Source organism: Mastomys coucha, unplaced genomic scaffold (genome assembly GCF_008632895.1).
Source record: "Mastomys coucha isolate ucsf_1 unplaced genomic scaffold, UCSF_Mcou_1 pScaffold16, whole genome shotgun sequence".
In the NCBI taxonomy this organism is placed as follows: Eukaryota; Metazoa; Chordata; class Mammalia; order Rodentia; family Muridae; genus Mastomys; species Mastomys coucha.
Genome location: NW_022196898.1, coordinates 51263455 through 51284617, shown reverse-complemented (window position 1 = coordinate 51284617; position 21163 = coordinate 51263455). Strand labels below are relative to the sequence as shown.

The 21163-nt window shown below is 37.2% G+C and overlaps 1 protein-coding gene across 2 annotated transcripts in view; it reads right to left on the bottom strand.

The window, feature by feature from the left end:
• Positions 1 to 21163, bottom strand: part of Trim33 (tripartite motif containing 33) — a 78094-nt gene that overhangs the window by 45477 nt on the left and 11454 nt on the right. For both annotated transcript variants that reach the window (XM_031375027.1, XM_031375028.1), the window contains exon 2: positions 370 to 488. In XM_031375027.1, coding sequence (XP_031230887.1) covers positions 370 to 488 — 119 coding nt within the window. The remainder of the gene's footprint in view (positions 1 to 369; positions 489 to 21163) is intronic.

The window sequence follows — 21163 nt, the reverse complement described above, 5'->3', positions numbered from 1 at the left end:
CATTACATTTGCCAAATGTAGATTAACAAAATAAGTGAAAACTTTGTAACTTGCTCTTAAAAAACATTAATTCATTATACGAAGCATAAAATCACTGTTATCCATTTATTCTTTAAAAATATTTCTTTAGCAATAAAACATTTAGATAGGTAAAAATCTAATACTCAGAACTAAATCTATGTAAAACTTAACTTTTTAAACAATGACTATTTTATTCTACCAAGTCAGAGAGTGTGAAAATAATCTTTTATTTCTAATTTGAAAGAGAGCTATAGTAGAAGTACCTAAATTAATCAAATATTTTTCTTATAATTTGCATTTTAACTACAAGAAAAATATATATGAATATAGAAAAACTGAGGTACATACCTGTTCTGATTTCTCATCAGAACTGCTAGGAGCTTCAGATGTATCTTTCACAAAATAATTATCCACAAGATCTATCTGTCTGCATTCTTGACGACATACTGGACACCGTATTACACCAACTTAAAAAAAAAAGAAGAAGAAGGAAGAGGCAGGGGTTAGTGTTCTTAAAGGAAAAGAAGGAGAGTTTAAATAAAACCCATATGGAAACCACTTGCATACTATAAAAACGACCAAAGACCAAAGCAGTCTGAGTTATTTCCCTGGAGAAAAATGATACCCATTTGGGAAAGGAAAACATGTATTAAAATGCTCCCACTAAAAATCTTTATAATAAAGGGTCAGCTGACAGCCCTAAAAGAAATGCTAATATTTCAAAGCCTATGAATGGATAAAAGAAAACTGCAGCTGGGCAGTGATGACACACGCCTTTAATCCTAGTACTTGGGAGGCAGAGGTAGGCAAATCTCTGTGAGTTTAAGGCCAGCCTAGTCTGCATAGTTCTCCAGGACAAATGGGGATATATAATTAAGACCCTGTCTCAAAAGGGGGGTGGAAAGGAGGAAAATGTTATCAAGGTGCTTAATAAGAGTGATTTCTGAATTATTCAGAGTGAACCTGTAATGAAGCAGGTGTATACAGGTACCCAAAGAAGATAAAAAAGGGTTTTAGATCCTTTGGAGCTGAAATTACAGTTTTAAGCCTTGGATGAGTGCTGGGGACTGAACTCTTGGTCCTCTGGAAGAGGATCAAACATTCTTAACCACTGAACCACCCCTCTAGCACTTAGATGCAGATGACTGCAGATCAGCTGAATCAGATAATCAGAAGACTAGAATGATGTGCCAAGAAGGTAGCCACTAAAAGTTAAGAAGACAATGAATGAATTCCTCACCCAAAGCCTGTAAAATCAGTCCTGACGATGTTCCTCCAGAGCTTTAAGAGTACCCAGGTATATGTGTTTTAAATCAACAAACTCTTGGATAATTTTTATTGTAGCAAGAGGAAGAAAATAAACAAGCATTCTATAAAGATTAGTTTGGTACTTAATATAATCTATCCGATTGTGGTAGAAAAAGTACCTATGCTTTTACCTATTCATGTTTTACTATCTATTAGACAGGATAAACTGCTGAGGTGATATATGGAACTCAAGGAATTAAAAATTAATGCAGAAGTCAATAAAACAATCTACTGGCATGTCAACCATTGAACTGAAGGTGCATATACAACACAAATAACATGGTGTAGGCTGATGAGATGGTTCAGCAGTTATGAACACAGACCACACTTCCAGAGAACCTGGGTATAATTTCAGCACCCATGTCAGGTAACTCACAAACTACCTGTAACTACAGTTCCAAGGGTGATCCAATGCCTCTGGTCTCCAAGAGCACCTGCACTCATATGCACATATCCACATGCACAAACACACATACGCATAACTTAAAAATAAAAGACATTATGCTGGACGTGATGGCAGATGTTGCTAATCCTAAAACCCGAGAGACAGAATAATCCTAAATTCAAAGCCAGTCTGGACTACATAGCAAGACCCTATCCCCAAACAAATAACAAATATAATCCAACAAAAGCTAAAATTAGTGTTGTTTATGGTGTATAACACACAATTCTAGGAAACACCATATGTAAAGACCAAAGTATAACAAAGTCTCCAAGAATTAGATAGTACATAAACCACAGATTTCTGACAGAAAATAAAAAGTAAACAAAATTCTCAATCTATCCAGGTATCATGAAAAGCACATGTAGTCCCAGCTACTCAGGAAGCTGATGCACAAGAATCACTTGAGTGTGGACAGTCAGCCTGGACAACACAACTAAAGACGGACTCACTCACCCCCATTTCTCATACATTCGCAGTACACGTACACGCACACGCGCACACACACACACACACACACACACACACACCCCTCATTCTAAAGCAGTGGTTCTCAACCTGAAACCCTTTACTACAGTTCCTTGTGTTGTGGTGACGCCTAACCAGAACATAATTTGTCATTTTGCTGCTGTCATGAATCCTAATGTTTTCAAATGGTCTTAGGCAACCTCTATGAAAGGATTATTTGACACTCTTCAATGGGTTGAGACCCACAGTTGAGAACTGCTGTTTTAAAGAGTATTTCCCAAAAGACATACATGTACTATGAAAACAAGCCAACAAGATGGAGTTGCTTATGTCAGCCTTTTCAAAAGTAACTAAAAGAGATTATGAAAAATACTTTAAGAACAGGGTTACCTAGCACTAGTTGTTTTTTTAAACTTGGTTCCTACTTAAATTCCATTTATTATATTTGTTTCAGATATAAAAATATTCCACTTTAAAATTTAAGATTTTAAAATAGAAACTGGGGAAATGGAACAGGTCTGGCAGAAAAATACTCGTTCTTTACATTCTCTTAGTTCATATGATAATAGAGCTTGCATAACTAGAGGAAATGCCATACAACTTTTAGTACTACTAGTTAAAAAAAAAAATCAGTAAAATATAGAATAAAATCATATTTACTAAGAGTTCTTAAAACTTAAAAGGCTTAACATTTGAAAACTGAACAATGCTGTATAGGCTTAAACTTTCTTAAAGCATGTTCAGTCATATTATATGAATGTACATTAGTAAGACAACTTTTTTTATTTATTCTTTATTTATTTATTATAAGTACACTGTAGCTGTCTTCAGACCACCAGAAAAGGGGGTCAGAACTCATTATGGGTAGTTGTGAGCCACCATGTTGTTGCTGGGATTTGAACTCATGACCTTCAGAAGAGCAGTCAGTGCTCTTACCTGCTGAGCCATCTCACCAGCCCAGATCACAACTTTTAAAAAGATATTCCCTTTCTTAAGGGTGCCACACTAAGACTATCTCCGAGTCAAGGAACCAATCAAAAAAAGAGGGGAGGGGGAAGAAAAGAACAGAAAGGAAAAAAACATATACACATTAACTGAGGACCTAGAACTTGAATGACAAAGAATAAGCCAGCTGCTGGAAAGTCAATCTGTACAAGCCAGCTCGGCCAGTAACTACTTTCAGAGGTTAACAGAACAGTTGAATGTCACATGAAATCCACAATTCTATACTTTAACAATAACTATTCTAAAGTACGGGTAAGAATTTCAAGATTTTCTGATCCACAAAAAAACAAAACTCAACAACCCCTCCGCCCTCCCCCCCTCCCAGCCTAAATGCCCATGAAAGCAATGAGGACATAGGGAAAACTCTTTACACTTCCTGTCTGTCTGATCCTAGTTTCTAAAGTTTATAGCATATTCAAGCATAGTGCATAAGTTTTAAATTAAGTTGATAAAGTGATGAGAAGTTAATTATAAACAATTAATGGAAAGTAGTTTAAGTAATATATGTGTATGTATGTTTATGTAGAAGTGTATGTAGAGGCAAGATAACTAAAAAAGGCCACAGTAATGGGGATAAGGTGAGCTGGGCAATAACAGTAGAAGACATGTGAAATGAAAATAGAAGTGAGAATACTAGGAGTGCAAAGATTTAAGCAGGGATAGGAGGCAGATATGGGGGACAGAAGATGGGAAAAGGTTAACCAAAACTATTAATGTATGGAGAGCCATAGAGAAACATGCATTTACATCTACACATGCAGGCAAAATACACACATAAAAAATAAATAAATCTAACAAATAAGTTGCTGGGCATGATGGGACACTACTACTTTAATCCCTGCAGTTGGGAGGAAGAGACCAGAGGGCCTCAAGGCCTTGTCTACATAGCAATGTCTAGGATAGTCAGAGATACATAGAAAAGAGACTGCAGGGCTGGAGAGATGGCTCAGTGGTTAAGAGCACTGACTGCTCTTCCGAAGGTCCTGAGTTCAAATCCCAGCAACCACATGGTGGCTCACAACCATCCATAATGAGATCTGATGTCCTCTTCTGGGGTGTCTGAAGACAGCTACAGTGTATTTACATATAATAAATAAATAAATCTTTAAAAAAAAAAGAGAGACTGCTTCAGGAAAAATAAGATAGATATGAGGGTGTAGGGGTGCTGGGGGGGAGAGGGAGAGGGAGGGGAGAATATGAATTCAATCTAATCAGATTAAAAGCACTTGCTTCTCTTAGAAGGGAAAGGAACAGAATTTGGTTCCCAGGGTGCTCACAAATGCCTGTAATTTCAGCTCCAGAGATCCAATGTCCTATTCTGGTTTTTGCAAGGCAGGCACCTGTATACATGTACAAACACACACACACATACACCTAAATAAGTGTTTTTAAAAATTAAATTAAGGGGCTAGAGAGATGAATCAGTGGTTAAGAGCACTTGTTGCTCTTGAAAGGACCTGAATTTGGTTGCCAGCACCTACATCAGGTGGCTCACAACCATCTGTAACTAGTTCTGGGTAATCCAATGCCTTCAGCCTTCTCAGGCACCACCAACACACACATGAACATATCCACACACATATGCTCATTTTAAAAGTAAAATAAAGGGGCTGGTGAGATGGCTCAGCAGGTAAGAGCACCGACTGCTCTTCTGAAGATCATGAGTTCAAATCCAGCAACCACACGGTGGCTCACAACCACCCATAATGAGATCTGACGTCCTCTTCTAGTGGTTTGAAGACAGCTACAGTGTACTTATAATAAATAAATAGAGAATAAATAAATCTTTTTAAAAAAGTAAAATAAATATGTAATGAATTAACTGGTTAAACTAAAAAGAACTATGTAGAGCTGGATAGCTTAGAGATTAAAAGCACTGGCTCTTCTCCAATAGGACCTGTGTTCAACTTACCCCAGGACATTTTACAACCAGAAACTATGGTTGTATGGTTGTATCAGTTCTACATAATCTGACTCCCAGTTCCAGATTCTGCAGGCACACCATGCATGTGATGCAGTCGAAACACTTATAAAATTTTAAATAATAATATTTAAAAAGAGAAAAACTGCAGCAGAATCAAATGGCCTTAGTAACTACATAGGAGCTAGAGAGAAGAACTCAGTGAGGAAAGTGCTTGAGAACCTAACCCCAGGACACACTTAAAAAGCCAGGCATGATGGTAGTTAGATCTGGAAGTAGAAAGGAAGACGATCCCTGTGATTTGCTGGCTAGCCAGCGTGGCCTAACTGGTGAGTTCTAGGTGACAAAGAAAAACTATCATTCTCCTAACATCTGTTACTATTACTTCCATTGCTATAAAATCTGTATAGAAGAGATCAGTGACCTCTTCTTCAAGATCTAGTTATCTTTTTGTCTTCCCCCTCATGTGACACATACTTCCTGGCTGACACATATCACACACACACAAACATCATTTTTTTTTAAAGGATACAGCTTCTAAGGAAGCACAACACACAAAATTCATACATACGAAACATAAAAGAAATGACTTCATAATGATAATACAGTAAGATTTATAGCTAAGGAAATTAAGAATTCTAGATGATTATTAGGTTTCTATGTGGTTAATTTTCATTAAAAAAAAAAAAAATACACCAAAAAATTCACCAGAAGAGAGTGTCAGATCTCATTACGGGTGGTTGTGAGCCACCACGTGGTTGCTGGGATCCGAACTCAGGATCTTCTGAAGAGCAGTCAGTGCTCTTACTGGCTGAACCATCTCGCCAGCCCAAAGGAAAGGTTTTTTAGTCAAAATGTAACAAGTAGGTTTTGGATAAATACTATTTGACTTGCTTCTCAACTGAATCACTCTGATTACTAAGGAAGTAAAGGACAGAAGACTTGAGCTAGATGAGGATGTATCTTAGTGGTAGAAAGCTTCCCCGGCATCCATAGACTTACTACACTAAGCCCCAAGCCTAGCCACAGAACCCTTGAGATACGTCGGCATTTACACATCTAAGAGAAGAAAGAGTTCAAAGATGCAGAAAACAACTTTCCAACATTTCAAAATGAAGTACGTAAACATATAACTGAAACAAAATACTTTTCTATTAGACATTTATAATTAATTTTTCATCACTGTAATTTACTTTCAAATATTACTCTATTTAATCATCAGATCTTTGCATGACCTAACAATCCTTTTATTCAGCCCTAGCTTTTCCTTCTGAAATCTTTAAGTAGTCATTCACATCTTTTAATCATAAACAAGCCTCTCTTTCAGAAAATGTGTAAAGATTAAAAATAAAATACATATATTTTCAGTTGAAGGAAGAAACTGCAGAATTAACATATACAGACCCCAATTGCTCATTGAGAGGCCAGTCCAGATGAATTTAATGTGCACATTAAATTTTAGAAAGTCTGAATTAAATAATCCAGGTAACTAAGAACTGGAATATAGCTCAGGGTAAAGCATTCCTCCTGGACTTATAAATCCTGTGTTCAATCTCCTGCCCTGCAAAGTAGCAAAAGGTAGAGATAAAAGCAAAAAGAATATGAAAAGCTGGAGGTGAGAAGCGGTAAAAACTATGACAAAACAATTGGCAACAAAATAAAAGGACAAAATGGCCATGAGAGGCCAAATAAATAAACATTACTTGATATAGGTGAAATTGGATAGGAGCTGGAGAGAGCTGTTCTTGCAGAGGACCTGGGTTCAATTCCACCAGTATCAACATGACAACTCACAACTACCCATAATTCTAGTTTCAGAAGATCTAATGCCCTCTTCTGGCCTACGAATGAACTGTATGCACATAGTGCCAAGACATGTATGTAGACAAACACCTTTACACATAAGATAAATTTTAATAAAAAAAAATTGGTATATGTAATACAGAAATAATTTATGAACTGGCTCAACCTCTAAAATAATACCATATAGTAACATGTTTATATTATGTTCATAAATATCCAGCAAACTTCCACAAGTCAGTTTTAGCACTATGCATAAAAATATCGAATTTGCAGGCTGGAGAGATGGCTCAGTGTTTAAGAGCACTGACTGCTCTTCCAGAGGTCCTGAGTTCAAATCTCAGCTACCACAATGATTGCTCACAACCATCCGTAATGAGATCTGATGCCCTCTTCTGGTGTGTTTGTAGACAGCTACAGTGTACTTACATATAATAAATAAATAAATCTTTAAAAAAATATATCAAATTTAGCTGGGCAGTAGTGGCGCAGCACTTGGGAAGCAGAGGCAGGCGAATTTCTGAGCTCAAGGCCAGCCTGGTCTACAGAGTGAGTTCCAGGATAACCAGAACTTTACAGAAAAACCCTGTCTCGAAAAACCAAAAATAAATAAATAGATAGATAAATAAATAAATAAATGTGTGTATATGTATACACACACATATATATTTAATTTATATTTATGTAGTCATACATGCACAAACACAATCATATTAAAAACAATCCTGGTATCAAACAATGAAATATATATCTAGATACTTATTATGTATAGATATTACAGTCAATAATTACTAATAAGATACTAATATCTTATTTTCATATATTCTTAAAGACCTATACATCTTCAAATTAAAATTTCAAAATCTTATGTAATCCAAAACCAGTGAGTTACAGCACTTGGGAGGCAAAGACAGGTGGATTTCTGAGTTCAAGACCAGCCTGGTTGACCGAATGAATTCCAGGATAGCCAGGGCTACACAGAGAAACCCTTTCTCAAAAAAACAAAAACAAAAAACAAACAGTGAGTCAATTTGTCATCAAATATAGCAATACATTAATAATTTCAGCATCATTTAAAATAAAAGTACTTAAAGTTTTTAAACATGGCAGAAAACTGTATAAAAAAAACTAATGTACTTTTCAAATAGATTATAGTCTGTTAGCAATATGCAAGTTTAAAAAGTAGAGTAGGGCCAACAAAACATTAATCCAAACACTATGACTCTCACATGTTGGGAGGCAGAAAACTGACTCCTACAACTTGTACTGACCTAAAGAATGCCATGGTATAGCTGGCAAGATGGCTCAGCAGTTATAAGCATTGGCTGCTATTCCAGAGGACCCAGATCAATTACCAGCACCCATATGGTAGCTCACAACTCACAACTGTCTAGTTGCACAACCACCTATTAACTAACTCCTTTAAGAGGTCATCTGAATTCTATACTAAGAAACTCAAATCAGTTATGAACAGATCGAGGTCTATTCTTACCCTATTTGTACTAGCTGAGCAGAAAACAGTGAGGATATGTTATTCTTGGGATAAGACATTTCATTTGGGGCTGGTGAGATGGCTCAGCCGGTAAGAGCACTGACTGCTCTTCTGAAGGTCGTGAGTTCAAATCCCAGCAACCACATGGTGGCTCACAACCACCCGTAATGAGATCTGACCACCTTCTTCTGGTGCATCTGAAGACAGCTACAGTGTACTTAATTATAATAATAAATAAATCTTTGGGCCAGAGTGAGCAGGGACTGAGCGAGCGGGGCCCACTGGAGTGAGCAGAGATCCTAAAAAAAATTAAAAAACAAAAAAACAAAAAAACAAAACAACAACAACAAAAAAAAACAAGCATAAAAAAAAAAGACATTTCATTTGAAAATGTAGTCAATATGGGCTGGTGAGCTGGCTCAGCAGGTCCTGAGTTCAAATCCCAGGAACCACATGGTGGCTCAACACCCATAATGAGATCTGACACCATCTTCTGGTACATCTGAAGACAGCTACAGTGTACTTATTTATAATAAATAAGTAAATCTTTGGGCCTAAGCAAGCAGAGCCAACCGGAGCGAGCAGAGGTCCTAAAGTCAATTCCCAACAACCAAATAAAGGCTCACAATTATCTGTACAGCTACAGTGTACTCATATACATAAAATAAATAAATAAATCTTTTTAAGAAAGAAAGAAAGAGAGAAAGAAAGAAGGAAGGAAGGAAGGGAGGAAGGAAGGAAGGAAGGAAAATGTAGTGAGTAAAGAACAAATGAAACAAAGGGTATCATGTCTACCATGGTTTGCTGGCTCACCACTGATCAGTAACTTCAAAGCCATGCACCAACTTGATCCTGTGAAAGGAGTTACACTCAAAAATAAGTAAAGAAGTATACCCCATTTAAGGAGATTCAGTAACTTGAAGGAAATCAAGCTGAACAATCTGGACAGGCTGAGACACTGAGGCATAACTAATAAAGAAAAACAAAGAAGAAAAGAAAACCTGAGTTTAAAAAAATGAAGGAGGCAGAAAGGAAGAGGAGGAGGTGACTGCAGTGGTGGCAGCAGCAGCAATAAGAATTCTTAGAAAAGTTCAATTAAAAGGAAAAGGCTCTGCAAGAATGAAATAAATGAAATCTGGAAGTATTAAAACAGAACAATAGCAGAAGCAACAGAAAGGTCAAATTACAAATATAACCATAGAAGACTCAAAAGCAAAGAACAAAACCAGAAAAATGAAGAGTTATGTAATTAAGAAAACAAAGTAAACAATCTTCAGGATAGGAAAAATATCTGCAAACTAATCATCTGACCCTGTAATTAACTCAGAATATATAAGTAAAATAACAGCAAACAACAGTAGTAGTTGTAATCCAAACTAAAAATGGGCAAATAAAGGTTATAGCTCAGTAGCCTAGCCTAGCCATGCAATCAGATCACAACAAGTGAAATGGAGACATGGTCTGGGTATTGCTCAAAACATACAGATGGCCAGCAACTATATCAAAATTGTCCAAGGACTGGTAAGATGGCTCAGAATGAAAAGCTACTTGCCAGCAAGCCCAAATTGAATTCAAAGGCCTGAATTCAATTCCCATGATCCACTCACAGGGTAGAAGAAAATCAACTACCCAAAAGTCATTTTCTATCTTCTGTCATCTACATTTGTACACACACACACATACACACACACACACAAAATGTAATAGAAACTTGCATCATCGATAACAAAAAAATACAAACCAACACCACCACAATGAGTTATGTATGATCTTATTCTAGCTGGAATAGCTAGTATCAAAAAGGCAAACTATAAATGCTGTTGGGGAAGCAAAAGAGAAACTCTTATGCACTGCTACTGAGAATGTACAATTAGCACAGCAATTATACAAAACAATATGGAGGCACTTAAAAACTAAAATAACACACCCTTTTAATTCATCTATCCCATTCGTGGGTATATTGTGAAAGAAGATGAAATCAAGATGCTCTAGAGATATCTGAAGTCCCCTTGCCTACTGCACCACTAGTAACCAACATATGGAATAAAACAAGGAGTACATCAAAAGGTAAATACATTTTTAAAATGTAGTAAACATACATGAACCATATCATGCACACAGAATCAGCAGGAAACATTATTCATCTCTGGTGGTTTAAATGCTTGGCTCATAGGGAGGGGCACCTTGTTGGAGAAAGTATATGTCATTGTGGACACAGGCTTTGAGGTCTCACAGAAGCTCAAGCTATGCCCAATGTGACAGTCTCCTGCTGTTGCCTGCGGATCAAGACATAGAATTCTCTGCTCTTCCAGTACCATGTCTGCCTGCACACTGCAATGATCCCCACCATGATGATAATGGACTAAACTTCTGAAATTATAAACCAGCCCCAATTAAGTGCTATTCTTTGTAGGAGTTGCCTAGCCATTTCTCAAAATGTCACTCTACTTTTAGTAAAATTTTAAAAGGACTAAGCTTATAAAACAAAGATTAAATGTTTTATTTCCCTGTTAAATCTCATCAGGCTTTTAACAGAACTAGAGCTCACTTAAATTTCTATTTAAGGTCTGGAAATCAATCTGAGATTAAAAGCAAGTACTGTCTTTGCAGAGGACCAGAGTTTGGTTCCTAACACCCATGTTAAGCAGCTTATAACTGATTCTAACTAAAGTTCCAGAGAGATAAAACACCTCTTGCCTCCAAGGGTACCAGCATACATGTACACATACACACATATAATAAACGCTTAAATTTTTGTTTGGGATAAGGTCTGTGTACATGTGCATGCATGTGCCCATGTTCTCACTGAACCTAAACACATCTACTTTCAGTGACAAAGGACAGTTGAGATTAAAATCACTAACAAGTGATGTCTTCAGAGAAAACATTTTTTTAAGATGATCTCATATATAGTCCAGTCTGGCCTAGAACTGTCAATCTACCTGCCCCAGCCAAGTACTGTTCATGGAATCACAGGTATGTCACCACATTCAGCCTAAAGTTTCAGTTACAAATATTTTATCGAGAATAAACATTAAGAAACTAGATGAGCTGAAGAAAATGCTCATTCATTAAGAGTGTCAACTACAGCCAGGCAGTGGTGGCACATGCCTTTAATCCCAGCACTTGGAGGCAGAGGCAGGCAGATTTCTGAGTTCGAGGCCAGCCTGGTCAGGACAGCAAGGGCTACACAGAAAAAACCCTGTCTCAAAAAACAAAAAAACAAAAAAAAAAAGAGAAAGAGGAGTGTCAACTGCATTTCCCAGCACCTATATAAAGTGTCTCACAACCGTCTCTAACTCCAGCCCTAGGAGAATCTGACATCTCTGGCCTCCATGTACACTCATGTGCCCATATCCATACACAGACACAGATACATACACATAATTAAAAAAAAAAAAAAACAAATCTTTAACTCAGGAGGCAGAAGCTGATCCAAGCTAGCCAGGGATACAATGTGAGAAAAAGAAAAAAAAATAGAAAAAGAAAAAAAGAAAGAAACTAGCCAAAACATTATATAAAAATCATATTAAAGCATAAAATCTTAAATAAAATTTAAATCTTTAAGTATTTTAGGTAACTCACATGAAGGCAGCAAAGAAAGATGCATACCACGTGTAGAATAAGCTGTGACACATTAATAATAATCTTAAATAGAGCTAAATAATGGAAATACCACCAAATACAAATTAAAAGACTGAGTGACTGAATAGAAAAAATAAAAACTAAGGTCTATGACTAAAGTCTAAACCATGACCCACTCCCCAAACTCTTCTCAGAAAGCAACATTCCAGGTAAACATAGCCAAAAAGACATATTATCCACCAATGTCAAGTTGAGGACTACAGTATTCTCCCCAGGAAGGACCAGCCACAAGCATTTCTCATCCCACCTGTGTTTGAATTTAAATTCCAAAGATAAGACAGTGTAGCCAGATCTGGAGCTTCCCACTTTCCCCAACTCCAGTGCAAAGATTGTGCCCCAAGCACTGCAAACCAAAAGATGCTGAAGCAGCTCACTTGTAGGACAAAGAAGTTGTTCTATGAAAGTCAATCCAATGAAACCAATAGCTATGGCTCCCTCTACTCAACGTCTTGCTCATGTCATCAAAAATTAAGACACTGTTTTCATCTAGCACTCCAAAGCAGAGGCTCAAGAATCTTTGCAGACTGCTGAGATGACTCAGTGGGTAAAGCACTTGCTGTACAAATGTGAGAAACTGTCTTAGAATCCCCAGAACACATGGTAAAACAGGTGTGTAGTAGAATCACAGTGCTACTGCATCAAGATGGAAGGCAAAGCCAGAAGAATCCCTGCAAGTCCAGCTAAGATCACATACTCAGTGGCAAAACAAAGAAACTGTCACAAAAAGATGGAAGGCAAAGACAGATATCCAAGGTTATCCTGTCTTTGTCCTCTAACATTCATACAAACACAGTGAGGCCTGTGAGAGAGAGAGGAAAAAAAAAACATAGATGTGTGCTCGTGGAAGCACACACAGGTGGAGGCTATAAATCTGCTCAGGGAAAAGGAGGCTATAAGAACAAAGAGCTATCAAGCTCTTCACCCCAAAACTGACTTGACTTGGAACATACACACACACACACACACACACACACACACACACACACACACACATGTCAAACCTAAGAGCACTCTTAAAAACAGGAAATTTTGGTGGCAAACAGATTAAAACGAAGATGGCAATACCACTGAACAAATGAAACCAGAGTTGACAAGACAACCCACTAGAAAACATTCCCCTTCTGGGGTCAGAACAAATCTCTAAGATTAACCTCAAACCTGTGGCTCATTCATTGGGGGTGAGGGGTAGAGGTAGGGCACACCAACGGATGGGACACAAGGACTGACAGATGGGGACAACACTGCCCCTGATAAGAGCATGCATACAACTAATTACTATAGCCTAACTGCAAGCTGTGACAATAGACAGAGCACTAAACAGAAATCAGTCATACTGAACCTGCTAAAACCATCACCTCTCATGAAAATCACAATGTCCAGTGCCTTCTAAAAGTAAACATCAGGTTTCACAATCCAGACTATACATTCTGCTAAAATGATTCCCTTAAATTACGAGGCAAAAATCAGTAAATAACAACTAAGAGTGCTAGAAATGACAAGAATCAGTATCTGAATTGGGTAGTAAGGACAGGAATGCAGCTCAGTTGTTAGGCACTCACCACCCATGCAGGAAGTATGTATGATCTTGAAAGTGAGCTATGGGCACACACCTATAACCCCAGTATTTAAGAGGTAAGGTAGGATGATCAAAAGTTCAAGGTCTTTCTTGGCTACATACCAAGTTGGAAGGGAGCTGGGACATGGGACTATCTCAAAAATAAATAGATAGATAGATAGATAGATAGATAGATAGATAGATAGATAAATGCAGGTAGTAATGTTGGAAGATGAACATATGATTCATGAGAAATAAGATAAACCAAAATGACAAGTATAAATCCAATCCTACCAATAATAGCATTAAGTATGAATGGATTAAAGAATCCAAGCAAAAAGCAGACATTGGTAATTGGTACAGGGTCATAACTCAGTGGTAACAACACAAACACAGCCCTCAATTTAAGTCTTAGAAACAAACAAAGTAAAAATTAGACTAAAAGAAAGAACAAGATCTAACTATATATGTTGTAAACGAAAGACAGTTTACACTCAAAAACATAAATACATTCAAACTAGAAGGGTGGGGAAGATGTCATCATACAAACAGTGAGGGAGTGGGTAACACAGGCCTAGAGAGAGAGCTCAGTTGCTAAGAGCTGACTCATCTTCTAGAGGACCTGGGTTTGAGTCCCAGAACCTACATAGCAGCTCACAACTCTCCATAAGATAATGGCTATATTAAGATAGAAATAATAACAACCCTCTAAAGAAGTTCTCAGAATCTGTTACAAAGCAAAAATCAGGGCTGGCAAGATGGCTCAGCGGGTAAGAGCACTGACTGCTCTCCCGAAGGTCCTGAGTTTGGATCCCAGCAACCACATGGTGGCTCGCAACCACCTGTAATGAGATCTTACGCGCCCTCTTCTGGTGCGTCTGAAGACAGCTGCCGTGTATTACACTGGAGCAAGCGGGTGGAGCAGGCCATCCTGAGTTCAATACCTAGCAGGCACATGATGGCTCATGGCCATCTGTACAGCTACAGTGTACTCATCATCATACACTTAAAATAAACAAAGCAAAAATCAATACATTAATTTTAATTGTATTCGATGCAGTAAGTGGGGGGAAGGGGTAGCTCATGGGTCTTGATTAAACTTGATGCCAATTTGTCCACTATTTCATTATTTTCGTTATTTTGGCTCTCTTGCCTGTATGAGCTACATACAATTCGATATATTTGCTAAGTTTTGCTAGGTTTTACCATTTCCATTCATGCCTCCCATGACCAGATATCTTTACCATTAATCTTCCAGTTAGTGGTTTTCCATTTTGATGACCTTATCTATACCATTAAATAGACACCATGAATTGGAGAAGATATTTTCCTTTTGCTTTCCTAGTTGTCTGTCTGATAGCAAATGCTGCACTGATATCGTGGTTCTTTCCTCAGTACTGGCCATTTCATCCTCCGGTCTGCAGCTTCCCATTACTTCTGGTTCTTTATCGGTGGTTGATAAACTATCATCAGTAAACCATTTGTTAACCAAATGTTGTGACCATCCCCACAGTTCAATAGGTGCCTCTTTTTGGGGAGGGGTGAGTGGTTTAGGGATGGGCATTACAGGCAAGTGAGCTATTTCCTCAGTGCAGGAAGGCTAGGAGTCCCTAGTCCCAAAGGTACCTAGTCATATAGGTACCAGTTTCACTGTAATACCTTTCCGTCCATGGCTAGGTCTGGGAAGGACTTTGCCTTCAAACAGATCCAATACATCATTATAAAGGGTGCCCTTATGGCCATAGGGTGGTTGGCAATGACTGAGTTAAGGTTCTCCATGCCTCCAGAATTTTTCTCAAACAGAGAATATTTACTCTCCATATATGAGAAGTGTTTTCGATAAAAGCCAACAGGCAAATGTCAATGGACTCCTTTTTGATTTATGAAGGGTCTTCAGTTGCCAATTCACCAATAAATATGTCATCCATAACTAGGATATCATTTGGTTCAATACTGATCAGACTCGTATGCATGGAGATGAGCTTACTAGCAGTTAAAAGCTGTTCTTTGTTCCTGTCCCCATTGGAAATTAGCTGCTTCTCTAGTAACCCTGTAGAGGGTTTTTATAATAAACTGTATAGTATGTGATTTCTCTAGTGTGCAAACATACCAATTAGGAGCTGTATCTGAGTTTTGTCCCTGGGTAGTGGGATTAAAGGTGTGTGCCACCACTTTGTTGATGGTAACTCTAGAATTTAGAAAACATTTATACAGATCCACTGGGATTAAAAGCATGGGCAACCAGTACCTTGCTTAAATATTTTATCTAGCTCCAAATCACTCCAACTCTTAGAGATTTAGAAAACAAGTTTGAACTATAATAACCCTTTAAGTTTACTTAAAACAATTTAAGTTTCTTAACTGTATCTTTAATACCAAAGAACAAAAATATCCTTTTTTTTTTATTTAAGAAAATACAAAAGCTGATCTGTGGCTATCTACAGTCTAATTAACTGTACAGTGTCTACAATGAAATTATGAAACACGGTTTAAGAAAACCCATTTTTCATTTCATGCCAGTAAGGTAAGTGTGCCTTGGTAACTTTTCACTCAAAGGTATTTTATTTTTGTCTTTTTCAGGATTGATCAAATGAAATGCATTTGTTAGTCATCATAAATTAGTTTAGACTGAATAACCAAGCTCTCTGATGAACTATTAACTCTAATTCAGGAGGTCTCTCCTGTTCAAATCTAATCTTTATCAATTTTGATGGCATCCACAGCTTTTCTTCTCCTGTGGAAACAAAGACAAAACATCTTCTCCAATTTAACACATATCCATGTTTCCATTCTAAGGTCAACACATCTTTAAAAGACATGGGCCAATTTAATTCAACAGTTTTTTTCTATTATCCAATGTCTCTCTACAGCTGTTGTCCCTTTCTCATTAGTATTTATTTATTTATTTATTGTTTTTGTTTTTTGAGACAGGGTTTCTCTGTGTAGCTCTGGCTGTCCTGGAACTCACTCTGTAGACCAGGCTGGCCTCGAACTCAGAAATCCGCCTGCCTCTGCCTCCCAAGTGCTGGGATTAAAGGCGTGTGCCACCGCCCAGCACATTTAAAAATTTTTAAAGTTAATATAGCACTGTATAATCTATGTCTGAGGGTCTTTATTACCCCTTTCTGTTTATTAGCACTTCTTTTAAACTGCAATTAGTTCTATAACTGCTTGTCCTTGCAGGATTGTATGGTATACCTGTAATATCCTATATGTTATAATATGAAAAAAACTCTTTCATTTTACTAGAGACATATGCTGGAGCATTCTTGGTCTTAATCTGTATAGGTATTCCCATAATAGCCATAATATCTAATAAATGTATTCAGCCTTTTCAGAACTTCAAGCAGTTGCCCATTGAAATCCTAACTATGTATCTATAATATGGTTCACATAATTTAATTTTTCAAACTTTGAAAATGAAACACATTCATTTGCCAAACTTCATTTCTTTGGGTACCTTTTGGGTTACTTCCTACAGGTAGTGAAGTTTGGTTATACCAAGAACAAGTAGGACATTCCCTTATAATTTCCTGGTTGCCAAGTGACAGAAAAATCTTTCTTCAAATGTTTACTGGTGTTTCTTACAAAATTCTGAGGCTTCTAGACCATTTCCTATTTCTAGCTCATCAATTTCATTATTACTTATACTACAGGGCCTGGTAGACCTGTATAGGATCTGATGTGTTATATACAATGGTTGATTTCTATTTCTGAATACTTGTAGTTGAATAAAAAGTGAAGTTAATACTGAATCATCCAGAGTAAGTTTAGCAGTTTCGATATGTAAAACAACTCTTTCTGCATATTGAAAGTCAGTAACTATATTAAGAGATTCAGGAAAATCTAGTACTGTTAAGAATGGCATACAACTCTCACTAACTGACTCATAAGGGCTTTGAGCCACTTTGTTTTTCCTGATTTATAGCCTGCCTTTCATGATTTATTTGCACCATTGCAGTATAAAATGTAGGGGTTCCAGAAATTGATGTGCCTTACTATATAAGAAAGAATTCAATTAATTCTTTTTATAAACTGAAGTCTCTTGCTTTTGGGATGTTTGTTGTTAATCTCTCCCAAAAAATTACTACAAGCTCTTTGTCAATGTTCATTTTCTGCCCAGAAGGAGACAATTTCAGCATCAGTAAAAGGTGCCGTAATTTCAGCTGGGTTTATTCCTGCTAATTAATGAAGTTTCATTTTTTTCTCTCAGAAGCAATTCAGAAACCTTTTCTACATAAGTTTTTAACTTTTTATTGTTTGTGTGCTAAAAATATCCATTCTAAGATATATATTATCCTTTCTCTGCATAAGAATTCTTATGGGAAAAGGAGTAGATGGCAAAATAATTAAAATACAATCCAGCTTTGGACCCAAATGGTCCACGTGTACATCAATGTAATTTCTTTTCTGCCAGAGCAATTCTCTCTCAGCCTTAGCTGATAACTTTCTTAGATTATTTAATATTTAAGTCCTTATCAACTCATAAGTTTTGGAACAAATTTAATCCAATTGTGGGGCATAGTTAATATCTCTCAGCAATTTTTGAAAATCCTTAAGAGTTTGTAATTAATCTGTCCTGATTTGTACTTTCTGTGGTCAAATTTCTGTAGACCTATCTTATAGCCTATATAACTAACAGAATCTCCTCTTTGTATTTTTCAGGAGCAATTTGAAATCCCCAGCAAGGTAAATTTTTCTTCAAACATTTTTTTCCTAAGATATCTGCATCAAAACCAGACAGTAAGATATGATCCATATAATCCTAAATTTTAGATTTAGGAAACTGTTTATGAATTATTTCTAATGGCTATTAGTACAAAATACTGGCATAATATAGGACTGTTTAACCTTCTGACCAGACAGTCTCATCAGTTAGTCATTTTAAAGGTAGGGCAGTTGGTACATTTGAAAGACCAACACCTGTCATGTCCCGCATATAGACAACCTGGACTATCTATGACTGTTCTTGATAATATCTTTTAATATTTTTCTCAGAAGCACTCTTTATTTTACGGCTTGTTTCTGAGACTGGAGGAATATTAATCTGTGTTTTCCATTGCTGCAACAAACCACATCTCCATAAATTCATGGCTATATTAGCCACAATGGCTTGAATTTTCCTATTTGTCCTTCTGGCTCTATACACTCGACAATCTTGCACTTAGTTTTGCCTGAGACAAAGTTCCCATCCCTAGAAGCTGAGCATTTACCTCCCGAAGAAACCAAACTGGATACCAAGATTTTGGTGACTACTAAACGTTCAATTTCTATGCTTTCTATTTGTATTTTTAGCTTTGGTCTCTGATCATTTATAGCAGTTTGCCAAAATGCTTGGTTTTTTGTCTTTCCTGCTGACCTTCCTCAGCTAAGGTCCCAAAAAGAAGCTCTCCACCACATTGCCTCAAAAACATCTGGAACTGAATGTCCCTCCTCTCTACTTCATGTATATCTCTCTATCCGTCCTCTTCTCACTTCCTAGTATTCTCTATGGTTTTTTTAACCTATGTTCACTCTCTGTCAACTGGCTGCTTAGTCTACCTCTTGACCTATAGTTGACTTTTATTTAATCCTGTTTATAAGAGCTCTTGGATTAAAGGTGTATGCTAGATCTGCCATCTGAACACACACACATTTTACATTTTTAATATTCCACACTATTACATACCCACCATAAAGATTTAGTGTTATTCTGAAGACATCTATATCATAATTAAAAGGGCCTATGTGAATTTTGAGACCTAAACACCACTTACATAACATCCCAATCACTTTCCTAGATTCAAATATTTGTAAACATGCTTGCATTTACTTCTTACACAGTGAAACTCTAATAATTATACTGATACTTGTTGTTAATAACATGTTATAGTACTAGGGAAAAGGATCATTGGGTAAGTGCTTATGACCTAGCTGGAAAATGTAAGTTCAATTTCCAGCACCCAGATAAAAAAGATCAGCTGACACTGGGATACACACTGTAATCACAGTATACACTGGAGAGGAGATAGAAAGGTCTCTGGCTGGGGTGTGTTCAACACCAGTATAGCTCAATCTGGTTCAACTTGGAGCCCTTTTTCAAAAAAAAGTCTAGAAGTCAATTTAGGAAGATCTGACAACTACTTCTGGCCTCTAGGCATATTGTTGACACACACATGAATAAACACATATAACATACATATAAAAATAAAATATATTGCATTCAATACAGCTACTGAAAACCCCCTAAAAGGAAAAGATTACTTAAACACTTAAAAGAAATTAAACTTCAAAGTTAGAAAATCAAACTGAGGATCTCGAGATGTCTAAATGGTTAAAAGTGCTGGCTGTTATTCCAGAGGAACTGGGTTCAATACCCATCACCCACATGGCAGTTCACAATATCTGCAACTTCAGTCCATGGGATCCTGCACTCTCTTCTCAAATTCAGGCTGGATTTCCTCCATACTCCCTATATCTTCTATGTTAGTATCTCCAACACAGGAGAGCCATTTTTTTTTAAGTATGATTTTATCAATCTATCTCAGTAGCCTTGTTAGTTTGGGGGAAAAAGTGAGGGGGCTTACAGTGAGACTTTTTTTTCCACGAGAGAAATGAATGAATAAATAAATAAGGGAGAGATGGGACACTGACATTCTCAAAGCCCTAGGTTTGATTCTTCACACCAGAAAAGTAACATTATCCCTTTGAGCAGGTCTTTATAAAGAAATAAGATAACATGAAATTGTTAAACATTGGGGCTGATCATTTCTTTGGGTTTTTTTGTTTTGTCTTGTTTGTTTGTTTGTTTTTGGTTTTTTCGAGACAGGGTTTCTCTGTATAGCCCTGGCTGTCCTGGAACTCACTCTGTAAACCGCCGCTGGCCTCAAACTCAGAAATCTGCCTGCCTCTGCCTCCCAAGTGCTGGGATTAAAGGAGTGCGCCGCCACCACCGCCTGGCTGTTTGTTTTTTTTGACAGATGATCTTGATATATATAAGCCAAGCTGGCTTTAAATTCCAAATCCCAAGTGCTAGTACAGACATATCTGGCTTGAACTTGAGTTGTTTTTACAAAGTAATAGTCTAAACAAATTCATGAGAAGTATTCAAATAATTTTTGTCTACAACTAATTTTTCCTGCCATTATTAATTCGGACAATCTAACATGAAAGCATATAATATTAAATGAGGGACAAATAAGAAAACAGTTGGGATGGCTCAGCGGGTAAGAGCACTGACTGCTGTTCCGAAGGTCCTAAATTCGGATCCCAGCAACCACATGGTAGCTCACAACCACCCATAATGAGATAATGAGATCAGACGCCCTCTTCTAGTGTGTCTGAAGACAGCTACAGTAAATTATGCCGGAGCAAGCAGGGCCGGCAGAGGTCCTGAGATCAACAGTAGCCACACACATGATAGCTCACAGCCATCTGTACAGCTACAGTGTACTTATACACAAAAGAAAGAGAGAAAGAAAGAAAGAAAGAAAGAAAGAAAGAAAGAAAGGAAGGAAGGAAGGAAGG